The sequence below is a fragment of the Polyodon spathula genome, chromosome 6, assembly GCF_017654505.1.
Source record: "Polyodon spathula isolate WHYD16114869_AA chromosome 6, ASM1765450v1, whole genome shotgun sequence".
In the NCBI taxonomy this organism is placed as follows: Eukaryota; Metazoa; Chordata; class Actinopteri; order Acipenseriformes; family Polyodontidae; genus Polyodon; species Polyodon spathula.
Genome location: NC_054539.1, coordinates 68,231,409 through 68,253,377, shown reverse-complemented (window position 1 = coordinate 68,253,377; position 21,969 = coordinate 68,231,409). Strand labels below are relative to the sequence as shown.

Sequence of the window (21,969 nt, the reverse complement as noted above, 5' to 3'; positions counted from 1 at the left end):
TAAAGTAAGCTAAGTCATATTAGCTCTTATAAGTCTGTTGTGATGTAGAGTTGCAGAATAATTTCAAGTCACATCCACAAGTTTGTATATTTTCAATAAACTGTGTGAATCTGTCGAAGGTTAGGCGTGTCTTTTCAAAGGAGATCTACATGGGTGTTAAAAGACTGATAACAATAGCTGACATAATACAGATTTTATAAAGGAACTTTATTCTGCAACTCATTGCGACTTCTATGCATACTGTACTAAAGAACATACATACAGATTGTGTTCAGAATATTCTATCATCAGAATAAAAGTACAATTAAAAACAAACCTAATTCTAATCTTAACCTGACTATTAGAACTCAGTTTTACTAAAGGCCTTTTAATTACCTTCCCCACAAGGCATCCACAATAATGCCAAGCATGTAAACATACCCTTTGAGTTTGTACGGACTCTTACAGGCTTGAGGCCCCTGTGATTTCTTTCTCATTAATAATCACATTTCCTTTATCACTGAATACATCAATGTATTGTTGTCTTCAAATATTGTTAAATCTATGAATGTATAATTGATTCAAAATTGTGTTACCTTATAATAACCCGCAGATTTGTTATTGCAGGACTTAATATGCAGTTTAAAATAAATGTATATCGCTAACTATTTCTAATGGTAATTGGTAGCTGTGGCTGTTTTCATACTGTGAAGTCTGCTAATGAATTGCAACAGATGTAGCCTGGCCTAGATAATAGATGATAATTTGATATACAAATAATAGCATTGTTTATTTATTTTTATTTATTTTTAATGAATGGCCTGAAATTAACCCTTTTTTCCAATAATGAGCAGAAAAGCAAGATTAAAGAAATACATGTTTACAGGTATCTGGGAGTACTACTGTCAATGCACTTTTTTACGACACATAAATTATTCCGAACAATCCAGAAAAATCTACTTTTCACAAATTGTGCAAATAACAATGCTAAATAGAAATGTTAAACACAATGGGCCCCTTACTGTGTGCTTCGTGCACCTGCAGTATTCACTAACCAATGGCATGCAACCTAGCATGTGGAAAAGGTACCGCGTTCGAGTCATTTAAATAAAATAAATAATGTTCATGTGTGGAAATGTATGCAAATCACGCCACAAAATACTGTGAGGGAGGTATTTGATATGTAAACCATATTCACTTAAGGGCGCTAACTTTACTAGGTGCCTCAGCTTGTGTTAAAGGTAATGCTTATTGAAACCAGGCAGTGTCACAGAAGCAGCAGAACATCTGCACAGGAGAGCAAGAAGAACTCAGGGAGAGAGTGTTTCGGAGCAGGCAGACGTTACTTGGGTTGTGTGAGGATGAGGTAATAACTAGATACAGACTGTGCACAGATCATACTAGCCTTATATTTAGGGCCCTGGAAAACTCACGATATCACGAATTTAACAGAAACATATGCCTACCTACTGTGAACAATATGCATTTCCTTATAGTATTTTACATAACTCTTCACTTCCACTGTTCACTTCATACTTTTATCAAGTAGAAGCAGCGCTACAGTAGCTGTCTGGCATCAATGCCGTGAATTTGGTTACTACAGCAACAGGGTTAAACAAATTCTTCATACTGTACAATGACATAACATGCTAGTTTAAAATGGTTGTTTAAATACTGTTGATTTATTAGTTTGCAGTGTATGATTAACATTATAGATGCAGACAGCTGTCAAATCAAAATCAGATCGCGTTCAGAGCTACGAAAAGGGGACGTTGCATGCAGATGGTGGGATTCTGTTTTGCTCAACTTGTAAAGTGTCTTTGGATCATCTATGAAAAGGTATTATTGACATGCATCTTGACAATGCAGTACACAAAAACAAGAAAACCAAACTTGAAGTTCACTACAGAACAAGCTGGTCACAATCACAGGATTGTTTAAAAAGAGCATAGAAAGTGGAGAAACATATAATGCCAACGCGTTTGAATTAGTGGAAGACTTTGTGCAGCCTTTTTTAAACTTGATTCCTCACAGTGTGTGGAAACCTCATGCATGATTCTGCTTGTTGAATTCTGCGCATTGTGACACCTTGCAAATGAATCATTAGAGTGCTTTATGTGTGCATATAATTAGCTTAGTGAATAGAGAGGTCACACCTTCCTTTTTGAGCGCAGTACAGGTTTCCCTTGCCACGCAGTATTTCAGGTAATTTACTGTTATTTAGGCCCATTGTGGTTCTTTCACAAAAAAAAGTAGCAGAAACCATTTTATAAGCTGTACATTTCATAACCTGTACATTTCATAACCTGTACATTTTATAACCTGTACATTTCTTATGAACCTTCTAGAATTTTCTGAAACAAATCTCATAAAATAACTGCATAATAGATTTAAAGCATTATGTTGGCAATATCCATTGCTTGGGTCATACCTATTGGTTAACAGATATAAAAACACAGAAGTAGTTATTATAAATTAATATGTGCTGGAGTTCACATTGCGCCCCCTTGTTCATCTCAATCTGCACAAGTGTCATGAAGATCAATTTTCATTTATGATATGTTTTGCTTCTTCAACAAATATAAAAGGAGGAACAAGTGTCACCAATGCAATGTATTAACACTATTATTGTTTATATCACTGTGTTTCTTTCGTTTTGTTCACTATTTAATTATTTAAATAGCACACTTGTGTGGAGGGCTGGGTGGTAGTATTTTGTCAGAGTAATGGCTGGGGGCATTTATTTTAAGTACATTTCAACATGTTTTAATGCAGTCTGTAGACTTATTTCTTCCTGTACATATGGAAGATATTACATGTTTTATAAAGTATTGGAGTTTCCTTTTAAATGCATTTGTTGCTTCAATGTAAAAAAAAATAAAGCTTCTTTCTTTAGTATTCACTGGTCTGCTGTGTTTCTCTGTTGGGTTTCTGCTACAGCGGTTCAAGTGCCTCGGTATATCCTAGGGTTACACAATTTTATATTGGTGTCATTTAATATTATTTCTTATTTTGGCCTGTGACACAAGAACAAGGGAAATATGTTTTTGAAATAGTTTGAAAGATGGCAAGGTTAGATCATCCAAATCAGTAAGATTGAAAACCAATGAGTAAGATTTGGGAATACTCATTAAAATGCATGTCATTTCCTTTCTTCTAGGAGCGAGACTGATAAAATATGGGCGTGAAAACAACCAAACTTTTCAAAGATCTCTGCAGTTTTTTTAGTTTAATTGATTCTCAAAGCACGATGCAAGTTTAACCCCCTATTTACCAGCCCTCCAACTTTTACTCCTTTAACTCAGGGTTTATATCCACGCTAGAGAGCAACTTCCAAATAACTGGTGCTAAAGGAGTTAGTATAATAGCTGGTGAGGTCTTATAATAGTTGAAGGCTAGGGAACGGGCAGCTAGGGGGACTGGCTCAATACAAAAGCTTAATTTCTGTCACTAACTAAAGCTAAAGTCAGGGGTTATCTGCAGTACAGGGCTGTCAGTCATATCTCCTATGCTGGATCCTGGTGAATGTCCCCATCCACTTCTGGTTGCTCCATGTTGCTTTGCAGCTAGACCCAGGACAAGCAATAACTAACTTATTTGATACCTTTTGTGTAGACTAATCACAGAGAGCTATGGCAGCACACATTACTGAACACTAGTTTTTTTTTAGGAGGGTGAGTTAAATACATCATTTAAAAAAAACATTAACATGTCAAGCTACAATCCAGATGCACTATACCATTTTCTAATTGTGTTGATATTAACACTAGTTAACCCTAATTATTTGCTTTATTATGCAATTACACTATAAACAACATCAGTTACCAACAAATGCTTTCCCCACCTCTTCTTGTTAGGATTATTAAAATAGACCTGGTTATCTTTTTATTTGGATAATGCCCCTTTTTTCTATTAGCTCCTCTTAATGGCCTTTAAGTTTATCAGGCATGTCATTGACATTCACCCCCAACTCTGCAGCAAATACATCGGAGCGATCAGTAACATGAGCAAGTAAATCATCACATGTAAAAATGTATTCCAAACCAAACCATCACAACTGAATAAGTGCTTCTCAGATTCTGCAGATAAAGGTAAAAAAATATAAGTGCCATACAGGCATCCATAACTATCAAGCAAGTGATACACTTAGAACAGGAAGAGAACCCTAACACATTCAATGACAAATATTTTGACTAGATGTCTTTCTATTGAAGACACTGAGAAAGACTTGTCATTCAGGTCACACCCTTATATCCATGGCTCGATGACATCATACTGGAATAGGCTGTTAAGCAAGTATAGGGAGGGCCTTATATTCATATAGGTGAAGTCGCCAGGAGCTGTTGCACATTTCCTTAAGCCAGGGTGAAATGCTCTTAACTTAAATTTAAAATGCTCTTAACAACAATATCATTACATTAGCTATGTAAATTCTAATACAATTCCAGTTTCTGAACCCTGTTATCACATTTATATACATTTTATAAATGTAAAAATGTAAATATATACAAACATTATCTAGCTGTCTTGTGACTTGCAGGGATTATTGTCACATTTTACATTGATGTAATTAAAAATCCTCGTTTTAGAAACAACTATGCAGGAAAAAGTTAATCACCATAAATCTTGTACGCCAAAGCTTAGTGCTAACAACAGCATTCATTTTGATGTAAACAATTTTGTAAACATTTTGTTAACTTGTATCCGTTATTAAAACAGCGGAAAACATACGTTTTTGCTCCTTTGCACTGAACTTTGTACCATCTATTTTCTATTTTTCAAAAGCTTTGAATGTTCTCAATGTTTTACTGGGTCACATACATCTTATTTTTAATAGTACTGTATGGCAACCCTATTTAAAAATGTGTCTATAATGAGCAGCACCAAAAGATCCAGACATCGAATGATAGGCAACTAAGGGCCGTTTAGCTGACAAAGTGACACCTTATATGTTTTATGGCACTGTTGGTCTTGGAATAGTATTTCATTATTGGCAAAACATTAAAAATAGCATCTTTTTTTTCAAAATAGTTTTTTGTCAGTAGGGAACACATACTGTCAGTTTTTTGTTTTACACAGCGGTCTAAAATGAAGGAAGTGTCACACATTTTTTAAAAAATATTTATATTTATTCTAGTGATCTCGCTTAATGCAGACAGGCGCATCACACAGGGCAAGGCAAGCCACACACAGGCGGAGGGCAGGTGTGAACCTGGGACCTCTCGTGCTAAAGCATAGCGCCGATATCGCTGTACAAAAGAACCACATCCTGGCAAGGAGCAAACATAACTCACAAGAGTTTAATGTTTCCAAGTAAGCAATGCCCCCCCTTTCAATGTCATTCCATGGAAATGAAATCCTGTTTTTTTAACAGTGCAGCATATTATCTTTATTAAGGTAGAAGAAAATATATTGCCAGATACGGTTCTCAAATGTTAATTGTCTTTAACAGAAATTGTTTTGAAACAGGGGTGAAAGAATCCATTCACAACATAGGGGCTTGTTGCTGGGGAGTTGATGTCACTGCCTGGTGACTTTTGTTAATGCATTGTTGCCACGCGTGAACATCTTGTTGGATAAAATATCAACCGTTTCAGCAAGCAGATATTACATTTTCTTAATGTTATTGTGCAATACATGTGTATATGATAAAAGTATGATATTGCAGCGTTCTGGCCTGGCTGGCAGGGAAGAAGGGAGAAAACACGCTGAAATCAGTTCCAAATATTTTATTTCGGGATACTAATCTCTAGCACCCACTCAGAGACCACTGCTCTGACTGCTTCACTGCTTTCTAGCACTTTCTAGCTTTGCAGCACCCTTTTATAACATATCTCCACTAGTCGAGTGCCGGAGCTTTAAATACATCCCGTTGGTGCTCAGCCACACACCAGGACAAATGGGCACAGATAAGCAACAGCCAATTACAGGGTAGACACAGACAGCACCACATGCGCAGGATGCATTTACACATACACATAGAGACAGGGTTATACAAGCAAAGGCGGGAAGTACAGAGTGGAAAGGGAACATAAGACACCGGGAATTACACACAGTCCCTGTAGCGAGGAGGTGGCCGACGGTGTCGTTGCGTCTGCGCCTCACCTTGGGGGGAGTCTGTAGGATCCCAGTGGCCAGGGGTTCCCGATTGGCGCATCCAGTAAAGGCTCTCTGCGTGGATGTGCCCTATAGCCTGGAGATTGCAAGTTCGAATCCAGGCTATGTCACTGCCAACTGTGACCGGGAGTTCCTAAGGGGTGACGCGCAATTGGCCCAGCGCTGCCCAGGAGGAGGGAGGGCTAGGTCAGCCAGGGTGTCCTCAGCTCACCTCGCACCAGTGACCCCTGTGGTCTGGTTGGGCACCTGCAGGCTTGCCTGTAAGCTGCCCAGAGCTGCATTTTCCTCTGACGCTGTAGCTCTGGGTGGCTGCATGGTGAGGCTGCAGTGTGTAAAGATGCAGGCAGCTGATGGCACACACATCGATGTACAGGATCCAAGTGGCCTGAAGCTGTTCCCTGTCAAGGGACTGAGTGCTATCCAGGCAGTCTTGCAAGCAATTTTTCCCCAGCGGCTCCTTTTTCTCTGGCGGTTGCCCATTGGGTGGGCCACTGCTGTACCATGGAGATTTTCCCCAGATCAGTAGCGGTTCCCTCTTCGCTGACCTGGTGCACACGAACAGGTGATACTTGTCTGGGTGTAGTCGCAGCCCTGCAGCCTGGACCCTCTGCAGCACCTGTTGCAGGTGGAGCAGGGCCTCTGAGAAGGTTGTCTGTGTACCAATAGGTTGTCCAGGTACACCACACATGCCTCTCTGGGGATGCCATCCAGCACCTTCTTTATCAGCCCCTTGCACATGCCTGGGGTGTTGCACAGTCCTAACGTCATGACGTTGAAATGCCAGATGCCCTGTCCAGTGGAGAATGCAGCCTTTGGTTTGGCATCAGGCCAATAGCCACTCCACAGGTTTAGGGAGCTGAACCAGGAGGACCCAGCAATGAGGGTCCAGTGACACGTTGATGCGGGGGAGTGAGTAGGAGTCTTTCCTGGTGACTGCATTTAATCAGCGGTAGTCGACACAGAACCGCAGGCTTCGGTTTTTCTTGTTCACTAGTACCACGGGCGTGGCCCAGGGGCTGTTGGACGGCTCAATCACCCTGGCTTCTTGCATCCCACGAATGATCTCTGCAGCCGTCTTGCGCCTGAACAGGGGCAGCCGGCGGGGTGGTTCCCGACTGGGTGGAGATTATCCAGTATCAATTTAATGTTTGACCATTCCCGTCCATCCTCCGTCCTCTGGCCTGACCGCAAAGAGGTGCTCAAACTCTTGCAGTAAGGCGCCGAGTTGATCACTCTCTTGTTCCTGGAGTTTTCCTTGCTGTGCGGGTACACCCCCTCCATGGTCTCACTGAGGTGAGTTCCTGCCCTAGGTGCGCACTGTTCACAGGAGCTCTCAAAAGAGCTGGCACTGGCTGGGATCTGGGGGTTCATGCTGGGATCGGCCATCTCTCTCTTGCTCTGCCTCCATCTATTGCAGGAGCCCTTGAAAGGGCTGATGCTCGCTGGGGTCTGGGGATTGATGCTGGTGTCTGTCGCCTCTTTCTTATTCTGCTTGCATCTTTTGCAGGAGATCTCAAAAGAGCTGACATTTGCTGGGATCTGGGGGTTGATGCTGGCATTGGCCGTCTCTCTCTCGCTCTGTCCACATCTCTCAGACACATTTATCCAGGGCAACTTACAATTGTTACAAGATATCACATTATTTTTTACATACAATTACCCATTTATACAGTTGGGTTTTTACTGGAGCAATCTAGGTAAAGTACCTTGCTCAAGGGTACAACGGTAGTGTCCCTCAACCCTCCAGTTAGGAGTCCAGAGCCCTAACCACTACTCCACACTGCTGGCCTGTGTAGGTAATTAGATAGCTAATTGCAAATGTAAAAAATAACTAAACAGCAGCTAAGCAAGCTGGTTGCTTGCGTGCCTTGCAATGGAAGAAAAGTTCCTGTATGTATGCTGCAGACGCACTGTAATTTCAATACTATAGTATTAAAAATGTAAAATTTCATATCTCAGCCATCCAATCACCAATTTTTTTTTTTTTTCATAACCATGACAACGGTACTGGAGTGGGTGGGACGGATATATATTTTTGAACCACAAGGATGAGCTAGACTTGCCACAGCAGATTACATTCTGATATGGTTTGGTATGAAATGGGCCCCTCAGGCCCAAGCGTGGTGCCGCCCCTGATTGGCACTATGCTTTAGTGCAAGAGGTCCTTGGTTTGTGCATGCCCTCCACCTTTGTATGTATACTGCCTCACCCTGTGTGATGCATCTGCCTGCGTTAACCGAGATCGCTACACTATATATATATATATATATATATATATATATATATATACAGTGGCTCTCAAAAGTATTCACCTCCCTTGGGCTTTTCCACATTTTATTGTGTTACAACATGGAGTCAAAATGGATTTAATTAGGAGTTTTTGCCACTGATCAACACAAAAAAAGTCCATAATGTCAAAGTCAGAAATAAAATCTACAAATTGTTCTAAATGAATTACAAATACAAAACAGAAAATAATTGATTGCATAAGTATTCACCCCCTTGAGTCAATATTTGGTAGAGGAACCTTTAGCAGCAATAAGTCTCTACCAGCTTTGCACATCTGGACACTGCAATTTTTGCCCATTCTTCTTTGCAAAATTGCTCAAGCTCCGTCAAGTTGGATGGGGACCATTTGGTGAACAGCAATTTTCAACTCTTTCCACATATTCACAATTGGATTGAGGTCCGGGCTTTGACTGGGCCACTCCAGGACATTGACCTTTTTGTTTTTAAGCCACTCCATTGTGGCTTTGGCTGTATGTTTGGGGTCATTGTCCTGCTGGATGATAAATCTTCTCCCAAGTCCCAGGTCTATTGCAGACTTCAGCAGGTTTTCCACCAGGATTTCTCTGTATACAGTATAATCGTAAATCTCGAAAAACTACTCACTTCTAAATCTTTTGTAGTCATTTTGTATTACTTTAGTATAAATACATGTTAATTTGGATTCATATGTTGTTTTTTTCTGACTTTATGTGAATGAAAAGACACACATTTGCCCGTTTTCCCATTGGAAATAGTGATATTTTGAAATATTACTATCCTGGTCACAAAAGCAAAGTTTGTGGGGAATAATAGCCATTTTCTATACTTTTGAGGCATAAGCAATTAGGAAATAACACTTACTACCCAGGAACCAAAAAAAAAAAAAATTGTTACACTGTGCATTTAGCTTATTTAGGTGTGTCATAGCAAAGGGGGTGAATACTTATGCAATCAATTATTTTCTGTTTTATATTTGTAATTAATTTAGAACAATTTGTAGATTTTATTTTTCACTTTGACATTATGAACTTTTCTTGTGTTGATCAGTGGCAAAAAAAAAGGGGGGTGAATACTTTTGACAGCCACTGTATGTGTGTGTGTGTATATATATATATATATATATATATATATATATATATATATATATATATATATATATACACACACACACACACACACACACACACACAATAACATATATACATAAGCATTCTCGACTGACTTGGCGGCCGTAATACCAGGCATATGGTGCATTATGGACTGTTTGGGGAGACTGTATAGTATATATAATGATTATTTTGGTAAAATTGTAAAAATTGTAAAAAAAAAAAAAAAAAAAAAAAAAAAGTTTAAAATTTCTGATTCATGTCAGTTAGTTTGACATTTAATGTTTCATATTTGTGTCCTTTGAACAACCCTGGCAGTCTGTAAAGTCCTAAATCTGGCTGGTTTTGTCCTGTGCTATTTTTTCAGAAAGCCATGGGAACACCATGTAAACCACGTTTCATATCTCCATTATCTCTTCTCCCTCTCAACAAAAGCACGCTTTCACAGGCAGACAACAAAAAACAAGTTTGGAAAATCTTTACTGTCAATTTGTTGATTGATATACACGTTGTCCCGTTAGCACTCTCAGACAATCTGACTTGAGATTTCTCGGCCAATGATTGCACAGGAGGGCAGGTATTACAACTTGGGGCGGGGTTTCATAGTCATACTTAAACTGAAAGTGCTGTGTAGAATTCACAGGTTACAACACAGAACTGAGAAAGAGGGGCGTGATACAGGACAACTCAGAGGGCGTTGATGGCACACTGGGACCTCTAAACGTTCACCTGGCAAAAAGACTCAGGTAATGTAAGCTTCTGCAGCCTCGCAGCAGTCACCAAGCCTGGATAAAAACAGCAAAGTGAGCAAACATACAGTGCATTGCAAAACTGCATGAGCAGTGCTGTACTATTTATTTATAGTATATATTTATTTATGTTTTGTTATCAACGCTCATGTTTACAATATGACTGTAGTCTAAATAAATCGGAAGATTTTGTTATTGCTTTGTTTTAAACATTAAGTGTTGGTGTTGCGAGCCGTTATGACTTTCTTTGCCTTGAAAAACCGGTTTATATAGTTTGTGTGTGTGTGTGTGTGTGTGTGTGTGTGTGTGTGTGTGTGTGTGTGTGTGTGTGTGTGTGTATGTATGTATACACATATATATATATATTATATATATATATATATATATATATATATATATATATATATATATATATATATATCACAAAAATACATGTTTTGTTGATAATCAACGCAATTCTACCTTTTAATCTCTGAACAGCACTTTGGCGCTGTATTAGGTATGCTTTAGCAATGCATATTCCAGAGGAGTAAAAAAAAAACAAGCATTTGTTCACATCAAAATATATAAATAAATCATGAATTATAGATGTTACATATGTACTCAAGCTGTCACCTTATATTGTCGTTTATTGTTGCAGATACAGTATTTCATCCCTTTTCCCAGCCCCGTCATTGATGGGAAATCAACTGGATCGTATCACCCACCTAAATTACAGCGAGCTGCCCACTGGGGATCCAGCGGGGATAGAGAAGGACGAGCTGAGGGTCGGAGTGGCTTATTTTTTCTCGGATGAAGAGGAAGACTTGGATGACAGATCACAGCCCGAGAATTACAAAGATCAAAGTCCAAGCAAGGACGGGCACATAGTTCTTAATGAGATCGAATATTCGGCTTTCTGCTGCCAGGAATGTATTTTCTCCAAATTAAGAGAAAACGAAGATCTGACTATTTATTCCATAAAGACTCTGCTTACGATATGCAAACCCGGGGACCTGCTGGAACTTGTTTATGTAGCCAACGATCAGCCCCCGCACTGGGCAATTTACGAGGGGAATGGTCAGATCATTCATTTGTACAAAGGGGAAATCCGTAAGGACAGTCTGTATGAAATTAGTAATGGGCGTTTGGGAAGGGTAGTGAATAATTGGTACAGATACAGACCGCTCCCAGCCGATCTGGTCATGCAGAATGCGTGCGGGCACCTGGGACTTCGGACTGATGAGATCTGTTGGACAAACTCCGAAAGTTTTGCTGCCTGGTGCAGATTTGGCAAACGGGAGTTCAAAGCTGGAGGAGAGATACAGACTCCAGAACAGCGCTATTTTCTTAAGATTCATGTGTCTGAAAATAACGTGCATAGCTTGATGTTTCACAGTTTGGAGGATGTAATAAGAGAAAAACGCAAGATGGACGCAAGCGGAAGGTTAAGAGTCATAAAAGAGTTTCCCATAGTAAATGTCGGAGAGGAGAAACACAATACTGTAGCACCTTAATTGATTTAAAAAAAAAAAAAAAAAAAAAAAAAAAAAGCATTGTACCTGTTGAGACTTGCATGCTTCTTGCAAGGGCTGCACCTTTCTTTCGAAGCATTTTTGACGGTCACGGGACTCAGAAATTATTAATATTAAGGGAACGTTCCCTATTTGCATGGGTACCAGCTTCCCAAACACAATTAGAGGCTGTCAAGATGTACCTTTTTAAATGTCTATATTATTTACATGGAGTAATTAGGGAATCCTTTTAACCCCGCATTCCAGTCGGTAGGTAGTGCCTATGCTGTTTGGCTCTGACACTCCAGCTTGTAAATAGGCACTAAATTTTGACCTTAACCAGCAACCCTGTGTTTCTGATGGTGCAGACTGATTCGAGATGTGCTGTTCTCTGTATTTTCACCACATAGAGTGGAGAAGGGAGTGGGTCATTCTTAAAGTCGATTTAATACTAGCCATAATAATTTCTTGCTCTGAGATGAGAAAATAAATGATCATTTATTTCTGTTTTTGGATGTCATATTTTTGTATTTGAGAAATATCCCTTTCTTGGTTTAAAATTAATAAATGGTGATTGCTGATCCTATCAACAATGTTAATTGTTTTTCAAACGTACTACAGAAACTGGTTTATTGGTGTGTACTAATGATTTCTTCATGCTGAGTTAAGCAACTTAATTTAAATAATGGCCAATATTATATTTTCTGATGGGCAGGCTTTAGCCAGCTGAGGGCAACTATGCACCATTAAACTTACCTTTTATTTTTTTTTCCCATTTAAACAAATAATTTTTGAGTAGTTTTTAATACATCTTTGTACAAGCACATGCATTTACTTGGATAACTGAAGATGGTTGAGAACATTATTAGAATAAACCCCAAAATAACTACTAATTCACTGTGTAACACAGGTATCATGGGCCAATTGGAATTTAATGTGTTTACCCCAGTGCTGCATGTGTGCCACTGTTTTTCGCTTTAAATTGAACAGTCAAACTGGTAGTTTTGCAAAACTGCAAGCAAAACCCATCAGTTTGTTAATTCAAGCTTTTGGGTGGGGAAAAAAAATTGCAAATGGTACAGTGGGCACAGTTTAGTCTAGTAGACAGACTAAAGGGCATTTAATACAAACTAATATAGAACTGATTGACAAGAGGGATTGCTCCTTTGTTAACATTAGCCATGTACACATCTGAAGAAGCATATGCATGCTTTCCTTCTGGTATTTTTGACCTTCACACTAAAGTGGTGTCAGAATATTAAGGATAAACTTTTCCTTGATATATAATGTATCAATATTCACATTGATCTATCTAAAATGACTTGTGCTGCTCTTACAAGGGTCTGTAAAACAAACAAATAAGTATTTCTATAATTCACACTTTTTAATGTGTATTTTTGTATGTCTGACAACATAAAACAAATTCAAACAAACACTCAAATGTGTTTAGAGTGTGTCCCATAAGATTTATGTTTAATTATTAAACTTTTTTTTTAATTTTTATTTTTTATGTACCGTACGTTTGAAAGTGCGAAATGTATCAACACATGCTGGTATCTGTGAAACATTATTCACCTTGCAAAATAAAAAAATACAAATAAAAAAGCAAAACCCTTATTCGCATTAGTCAATTAGCAATGCTGTGTTTTGGTACAATAGAGACTGTTGGGATCTTAATTTCAAGAAGAGTAATGAGTGTGATTCCAGTGTGGAAACTGAGTGGTCTTTATTTAAGGTGCCTGTCACCTCCTACTGGTAGTACAGTACAACAACAACAACAAAATGACATAATAAAGAAACTCCTGTGACAAATCTAACAAGTAGCCTAAAGATACCAAACAAGTAAGGGCTATATTCTACAATGTACAGGGGTTAAACTGGCGTTCTTAAAAAAAACTATATATATATATATATATATATATATATATATATATATATATATATATATATATATATATATATAAGGATTGCAGTGAAAATAACAGTATGCTTCCTTCATTCCTCTGCAGCACCTCTTGTAGAGAATAGTGCTGCAATGCTACATGCTGAAGCTCCTTCATGTAAACCTGACATGAATGGCAACAGTGCTGGTATGGTGGACATAACAGCCTTTGTTCTTTGTTTTTAAAAACTACCATGTGAGGGTTGGTTCTTTTGGGGTTTTGCTCTGCTTGTTGGTTTGAAAACCAATTTAAACTTCATATCCAGTTGAAAATTATTAGAGCAACCTGTTGTTGAATTAAATCAGCATTACATTGTTTTAATTAATAAATAATAATAAAAAAAAAAAAAAAAAAAAAAAAAAAAAACAGGAGATTATAAAGGTAAGACTAAAGGATGTGTCATAGAAAAACCTGTTCCTGGGCCAAACTGTACTTTACCAATCATTCTTTCTACATCAATACAGACATTGCTCAGGCTTATTGATTAAAAAAAAAAAAAAAGATTTTGAGCAAAGTAGAAATGGAGATCTAAGGCAGTGGTGTCAACCGTAGGGCACCCAGAGCATGTTTATGGTTTTACAGTCCTCCAAAGCTATCACGTGGGCTAAAGGGGGTCCAGCACTGATGGTATTTAACATGTTCTAATTTAATTTACTATTATTAAAGTACCACTGAAGCAGAGTATGGAGTCTTGACAGTTTTCTGCAAAAAGCTTGTCATCTGCCGATAGGTTGTGTTGAGTTACTTCTGTATGACATGACACTGCTCGTGTTATAGCCTATACTTGCACATGTACAATAACATTAAGTTGTGGGCTGTAATTCAAAATTAGCCACACACAGGTGGCCTTTTCTCATATGGTAACAACCTTATTTTATGTATCCAGGAAACCAGTCTGGAATCTTTTTCATGGAAATGTACTGCATGAAGAAACAACCTTTCAGAATTTACAGTAGTTCCATCCCCAAAACTGGGGTGGTTAATTCAACGTAAACCCATGAATCAAATAACAAGTTACAGTCCTTGTTTAAAACAAACCATGCTCTAAGGGATGTTGTGTTCTGCAGGTGGCCTTTATATGCAAGTTGTTTCAAGGTAAACAGAAATAATTGAGGCTGGCAATACTGGGCAGCTAGACAGGTGACTTTAATATAAAAGGAGAGGAAGGCAATTGCATGTATAAACCTTAAATAAACTTTGTATTTTGTTTTGTTTGTGTTTTAACTGAGATGGCTGTGACCCAATATTTGTGATATTTTAAAAATGAACAACAAAAGTTGCTGATCAGACAAGATAGTATGGAAGTGTACTTTTTTAGATTTTATATAATTCAATGATCTAAACAGTTCCAGTAGCAAACTTGTTTCAGAAAGATACTGTAAGAATATATTTTGTGAATTTCTCGTGCAGCAGATATAAAGTAATTGCCTGTTCCCTGCAATTTGGAAAAATAATAAAATGGGTTATTATCTAGAGCTATCATCCTTTATTGCTATTATGGCTGAGGAAAACGATAAAAAAACATAAATGTAAGGCAAAGAGACAGAGTTATTTTAATAGATCCATTGGGGTGTATAGAAGCATGTTGTGGAGGTCATAAATGATGTAAGTAAAGTAGCCTAAATGCTAACAATAAGCCCAAGGATTTTATATTCAAATAGTTACAATGCATGCATGGAATGACACTGTTTTTAACTGCCCTGATTGTGTCTCATGTCTGAAAGAGTATTCTTGTCTTACAGCATGGCAAAGCTTAGGACCAATTAGAATGGCTCCACTAACCAAGACTCAACTGGAAATCCATTAACCCGAACTCAAATATACTGGGGAGGGATTAAAAATCCCCTAAATTAACCCTAGTCTTTTACATTGCACTTATCCCAGCTGCTCATCCTGGTTCGAACATTCAGCCATGAGGGTTCTCCACTGATCCATCTCCAGGTTTGTAAAGAACAAAGGACCTGTCTTTCCAGCTCCTTCATGTGGCCAGGGTTGATTGTTTCCAGCTCCTTCATGTGGCCAGGGTTGATTGATAATCAATAAAGCAAGGGGAAACTAACCTCAGACCTGCCATTTCTAACAATAACTTATATTTCCAATAAACTTAAGTTACAAAATTAAACTTTAAAAAACACTATTTACATGTGCAGGGCCTTAGCCCTGCCACATGCTCAATTAGGGTAAAACAATGTCAACAAAAGGTCTTAATCACATATAATTTAGAACATGCAAACATTGCCTTCTAGTGCCTTATTAAAATGCCAGTTGTGATCATTTACATTCTGGGGTCAGCATGCTTGAAAAAAATTAAACACATTCCGAGCTTTCCTCTGAATGGTCTTCTTATTAATTTTGTTAAAAAAAAACAGATTATTCTGCACATGTAGTATAATTACAATAAGACATCTGACAAATTTTATACATTATGTCTTTTGTAATTTTCTGGTTGGTTTAATCAGTATTAAAAGAGCTATACTGAATCTGAGATTTGTTATGGAGAACATACAGGGGACTTCAGAGCCTAGGAAAGCGCTATCGTCCATGAAGAATTAAATCTTTTCTTTCAGAAGAAAGTTACCATGGTTAATGCTCATTAAAGTGACACCAGTCTCCCAGGGTGTTGTGTAGTTGAGTAAATAAAGGTTGGTATGATTCTAAGGCAGTTTATTTTGATGATGCATAAGTATAAACTCAGACCATGTTCTTTCCTAGTCTACATCTATATACGCAATTTTAGGATGTTGGCACATTAACAGTGCTACCTACTGTCAAGCCCCAGTACAACAACACATGAGTATTGAGGATACACTGGTGTCAACCTTTTATATATGATATTGTTGGATTCTCTGCCTGGCTGTACAGCCAGTATATTTTGTGTCTCTGTGTGTTACCAACTGGTAAATCAATTTCATATTCCAGTCTTCTCATTTACCTCTTTGAGTACCTGATGTCATATTCTGAGTGTGTTTGTGTTAATGAGAATGCCTGCTGCCAAATACAGCTGTAGTCCACTCAAAGTGAGGAGGAAATGACTGGAATAATTACAATTGAAGAGGATTACAAGTTTAAACCTGCAGACATGGAGTCAGTTCACTGTATCTTCATTGCTCTGTGCTATAAATCTGCACTCATTTTCTCCTGCTAATGATCTGCAGAATGTTGCAGAATATTCTAATACTGTTTATCAATCCAGCAAAAAATGTGATTAGATGTTTTGTTGCAATATCCGAACCTATATTGAGACACCAATAATCCTTCTCTGGTGAAACCACTGTGGAGCAACTATTAATTACACAGTGACCCTGGTGTTGTATGGCAGTTATACAGTATCATAGTACTAAAATGGATTAACACTGTGTATTAGTTCATACAATATCATTCATTTAATATCATTTGAATTTTAAAATATACCAAAACATTGGTTATGACTACAATAGCAGCTGCTGTTGTGCTGCCATTGCCCTTTTGTACAGAACTTTTTTTTTTCTTTTTTATGCCACTGCATTCCTAATTAAGATTACTTAAACAGAGACATCAAAATTAAAACACATTTACTCGTAGGGGGCAAAACAAAGCATATAAAATAGAGCTCAAACAGTTTAACAAGGCATATATTTACACACATGTTTACAAATGTGTTTGTTCCAGTTATTGCATTTTGAAAGCACAATATGATTTTTATTAAACATTGTCATTGCACCTAAAAAAAAAAATAAAAAAATACTGTATTATCTAATGTTAGACCCAAAAGGAGCAGACATGTAGATTCATGTTCACTGTAACAACAAAGATTTTTCTTCCTCATTTGTTAAATTTATACTTGAGATAAAACAATTTTATATATGTTATATTAGATTGCAGGGTTACGCTTAACACTCTGCCTTTGCTTATCAGTGACTGACACAAAAATCTCTACAGATATTCACTGATAGAAAAAGTGTGGTTAACAGCCAGGGTCTCACCCATTGCAATGTAAACCCACCAATACAGGAGCATCCTTCAGATTACTACAACAAAAATAAAATGGAAGTATAAACATGTTGTTTCTAGAGATAGTACAGTATTTCCAGTCACTTTACACAGGACATCATCACCACTTAAGTGTCAGGAATTCAGATATAACTATAAACTAACATGTTTGCTATAGAATTCATATGAAGTAAACATCAGTACAGGAACCAGGATACATTAAATACTTTTACTGCCAAATATATGCTTGTTCATGATTAATTCATGTTAATTAATTTTAGTCTTAAGAGCTAAGTATAAGTTTTGTTTACATCATTTAAATTTCACAGTAAATAATTTGCTGGTCATATGTAATTACATCTGAATTTGAGACACATATATATATATATATATATATATATATATATATATATATATATATATATATATATATATATATATATATATATTAGTCAGTCAGGCAGAGCAAGATAGACACTCCAGACAAAACAATGAGTGACACTAAAAATTGTATGACAGCCTTCTGAAATGTGCACAGTACTCCACACACATTTTGTTCTTACATGAACATAGATGTTGTAATGAACAGAAGCTACCCCTTTCCTTTTTATACAGTTAACTGTAACACAGATATCTGGTTTTGTTTAATGACTTGTAACACGTGAGCCAGAGCGTGAGCCTGCAAGTGCTTGAGGCTGTTTACATTAGGTTTCAAATCCATTGTTGCATACATGGCAGTTAATTACAGAAGCTAATGATTTTGCCACAGCAGCTGCATTAAATGTTTTCATATGCTGTGGTCCTCACAAGGATGTTAATCCCAAGGTTACCTGGAAGGTCAACAGTTAAGGATCTCCTGGGTCCCACTCTATTATATGGCTGCACAAAGTTGACTACTACAGCCCCAGTAAGTGGCATTTTCTGTCCAAAATATAAATACCTTAGAATGAATAGTGTAAATATATTTGTTTTATCAGTTACTGAGATATTTATTTTCTTTCAATGGTATTGCCTTAACTCAAGACCACCAGCCTGATATTGCCCACCACCACCAGCACAGTTGTTTGGGGGCCGGGGTTTGTATTTATTATTTATTTATTTATTTTTGCAAGGGCAATGCAGCATGAACATGATGTTGACCAATGTATGCGTTTACACTCTTGTGAAATGCATTGGAGCATAGATTCCCAGCCCCAGGTATAATGCCTTTTTTGAAAGCTTGCCATAAAAAGAACTATAGAAGCCTGACTGTGAAGGACAATGGCCCTTGTAATGTTGTTCAGTATTTCACTCACAAGCTCTCAAGCATCAAAGTCTGGTATTAAAGCCCAAAGATATTTAGAAGAGTCACTGCATTTTTGTCAAAATCTATACAATTTGTCAGACTTAAAGAGTAACTCCTAGTAAGAATGGGATCCTATTTCCCTTTCATTCATAGTGAGATGTACTTTTTAGCTGCTTTAATTCTTTACAATTCAAAGTCAATGTCTGTCTGTGTGTGTGTGTGTGTGTGTGTGTGTGTGTGTGTGTGTGTGTGTGTGTGTGTGTGTGTGTGTGTGTGTATATATATATATATATATATATATATATATATATATATATAGTGCCTTGCAAAAGTATTCAGACCCCTGACCAATTCTCTCATATTACCGAATTACAAATGGTACATTGAAATTTTGTTCTGTTTGGTATTTTATTTTTAAATTCTGAAACTCAGAATCAATTATTGTAAGGTGACATTGGTTTTATATTAGGAAATATTTTAAGAAAAATTAAAAATTGAAATATCTTGCTTGCATAAGTATTCAACCCCTGTGCTGTGGAAGCTCCCAGTTTGCACCGATGAAAGAAATTGCCCTGACGAGGACACAATTACCTTACCGTTGGCCTCCACCTGTGAACCATTAAAGTTCCTATCACATTTTCTGGATGAAAACCCCACTGTTGAAGGATCATTGGTAAGGCTGTGAATCTGAAGGAAAATGAAAACCAAAAGCCATTCTACAGAAGTTAGAGATAAAGTAATACAAATGCATAGATTAGGGAAAGGGTACAAAATAATATCCAAGTGTTTGGATATCCCAGTGAGCACAGTTGGATCAATAATCAGGAGGTGGAAGCTGCATCACACCACCCAGGTACTGCCAAGAAAAGGCCGTCCCTCAAAACTCAGTGCTCAAACAAGAAGGAGACTTGTGAGAGAAGCCACAGAGAGACCAACAATCACTTTGAAGGAGCTACAGAGTTCAGTGGCTGGGAGTGGAGTAATGGTGCACCAGTCAACCATATCAAGAGCTCTGCATAACACTGGCCGATATGGGAGGGTGGCAAGAAAGAAGCCGTTACTCAAAAAGTACCATCTGAAAGCACATATGAAGTTTGCCAGAAAGCATGAGAGTGACCCAGCTGCGATGTGGGAAAAGGTTTTGTGGTCAGATGAGACCAAGATAGAGCTTTTTGGCCAAAACTCAAAGTGCTATGTGTGGCGCAAACCTAACACTGCCTATGCCTCAAGACACACCATCTCTAAAGTGAAGTATGGTGGTGGAAGCATCATGCTGTGGGGATGCTTCTCATCAGTAGGGACTGGGCATCTTGTTACAACTGAAGGAAGAATGGATGGAGCAAAATACAGGAAAATACTGCAAGAGAATCTGCTTCAATCTGCTAAAAAACTGAAGCTTGGGAGGAAATTCACCTTTCAGCAGGACAATGATCCCAAGCACAAGGCCAAAGCAACATTGGAGTGGCTCAAGAACAAAAAGATGAATGTCCTACAGTGGCCCAGTCAAAGTCCTGATCTCAATCCCACTGAGAATCTGTGGCACTATTTGAAAATTGCGGTCCACAAGCGTTGCCCAACCAACCTGAACAACCTGGAGCAAATCTGCCAAGAAGAATGGGCCAAAATCACTCCGACACTGTGTGCAAAGCTGGTACATACTTACCCCAAAAGACTTAAAGCTGTTATTGCAGCGAAAGGTGGCTCTACCAAATATTAATGTGTGCGGGTTGAATACTTATGCAAGCAAGATATTTCAGTTTTTTATTTTTCTTAAAAATATTTCCCAACATAAAACCAATGTCACCTTACAATAATTGATTTTGAGTTGAAGTGTTTTAAAAAAAAAATATCGAAGAGAATGAAATTTCAATGTACCTTTTGTAATTCAGTAATATCAGTGAATTGGTCAGGGGTCTGAATACTTTTGCAAGGCACTGTGTGTGTATATATATATATATATATGCGTGTGTGTGTGTGTGTGACAAAGTGCCCGCCCCTGTGTATATTATCTGTTATATGTTGTTGTGTGTTTAAATGTTGGTGTATAGACATTGGTACACAGGATATAAACAGGTCTGTGTAACACGAGTGTTTAAAATGTGTATGTGTATTCAGGCACAAGGATTGCACAGCACTTCACGTGCAAGTAAAATGTAATAATATGCGAGCACGGGGAATTGCACTTTATTAATTCACGTGCAGTTGTACCGAAACTCCAATTGAATGATTGTTTACCAGTCGAGTCTCGCTACAGCTGCATAAAAGGAGCATGTTGTCACATACGCAAGGTTGTGTGTTCTGGAGTGGAGAAGGAGAGAGACGAGAGATAAGATAAGTCGTAATATAGGTCTCCATTGTTTTGTGTAGCGTTCGTCCACTCTGTGTTTTGTCAGTGTATTCGTTTTGTTTGTCTATTTGTTTTGGCCTCATGTGCCGTGTCCTGTTTTTGTACTTTTACAAACCTTTTATTTTCTGCCTGTGCATTATTAAACTGCGCATCAGCCCCTTCACCATTTCAAAGCCTGTGTTCAGAGTCAGTTCCTGTTTCTGGTCTGTCGTCACCCACTCCGGCCATCTTTGTGACAATATGCTACAGTGAGTTACAGGAAAATAAGTTCATAGAGGGCTTCTGTGATGTCATAAAATACGAGACCAAAGGTTGAGTAATTTAAAAACTGTCACAGAAACCCGAGATGGAATTGTTTTCCTGTAACTCACTGAAGAGGCCCATCTGTTATTTTGTATAATAGGTGGATACCCTTGTGATGTTAATAATATTAAAGAACACGAGGTTCAGCAGTACAGTTTTTTTTTTTTTTTTTTAATGTAGTGTTTCAGTGCTGTAGAGATGGTCTATGTTGTTATCTGTTTCTCTGAGATACCAATGTACCAGCTTTACAGCTTATTCTTTTTTTTTTTTTTAAACATATTCTCATTTTGTTGATCATTAATGAACATTTCTGTATATATATAAATACATGGATGAAGGCTATTCGAGTCCTTGAACTTTGACCCAATTGACTCCTTGAGACAACTTTCACTTCAACCACAAAATGTTTT

The 21,969-nt window shown here is 37.8% G+C and overlaps 1 protein-coding gene across 2 annotated transcripts; it reads left to right on the top strand.

Annotated features, from left to right (window-relative positions):
• Window positions 1-10,106: 10,106 nt before the first annotated feature.
• Window positions 10,107-11,741, top strand: LOC121317513 (protein LRATD1-like). 2 transcript variants are annotated; one of them, XM_041253528.1, is made up of 2 exons: window positions 10,107-10,216; window positions 10,860-11,741. In XM_041253528.1, exon 2 carries the CDS (start codon window positions 10,897-10,899, stop codon window positions 11,713-11,715), a length of 819 nt encoding a protein of 272 aa, XP_041109462.1. In that variant the 5' UTR covers window positions 10,107-10,216; window positions 10,860-10,896; the 3' UTR covers window positions 11,716-11,741. The 2 variants fall into 2 exon arrangements, with proteins under 2 accessions (XP_041109462.1, XP_041109463.1); XM_041253529.1 differs by having other exon boundaries at window positions 10,108-10,273.
• Window positions 11,742-21,969: the final 10,228 nt, after the last annotated feature.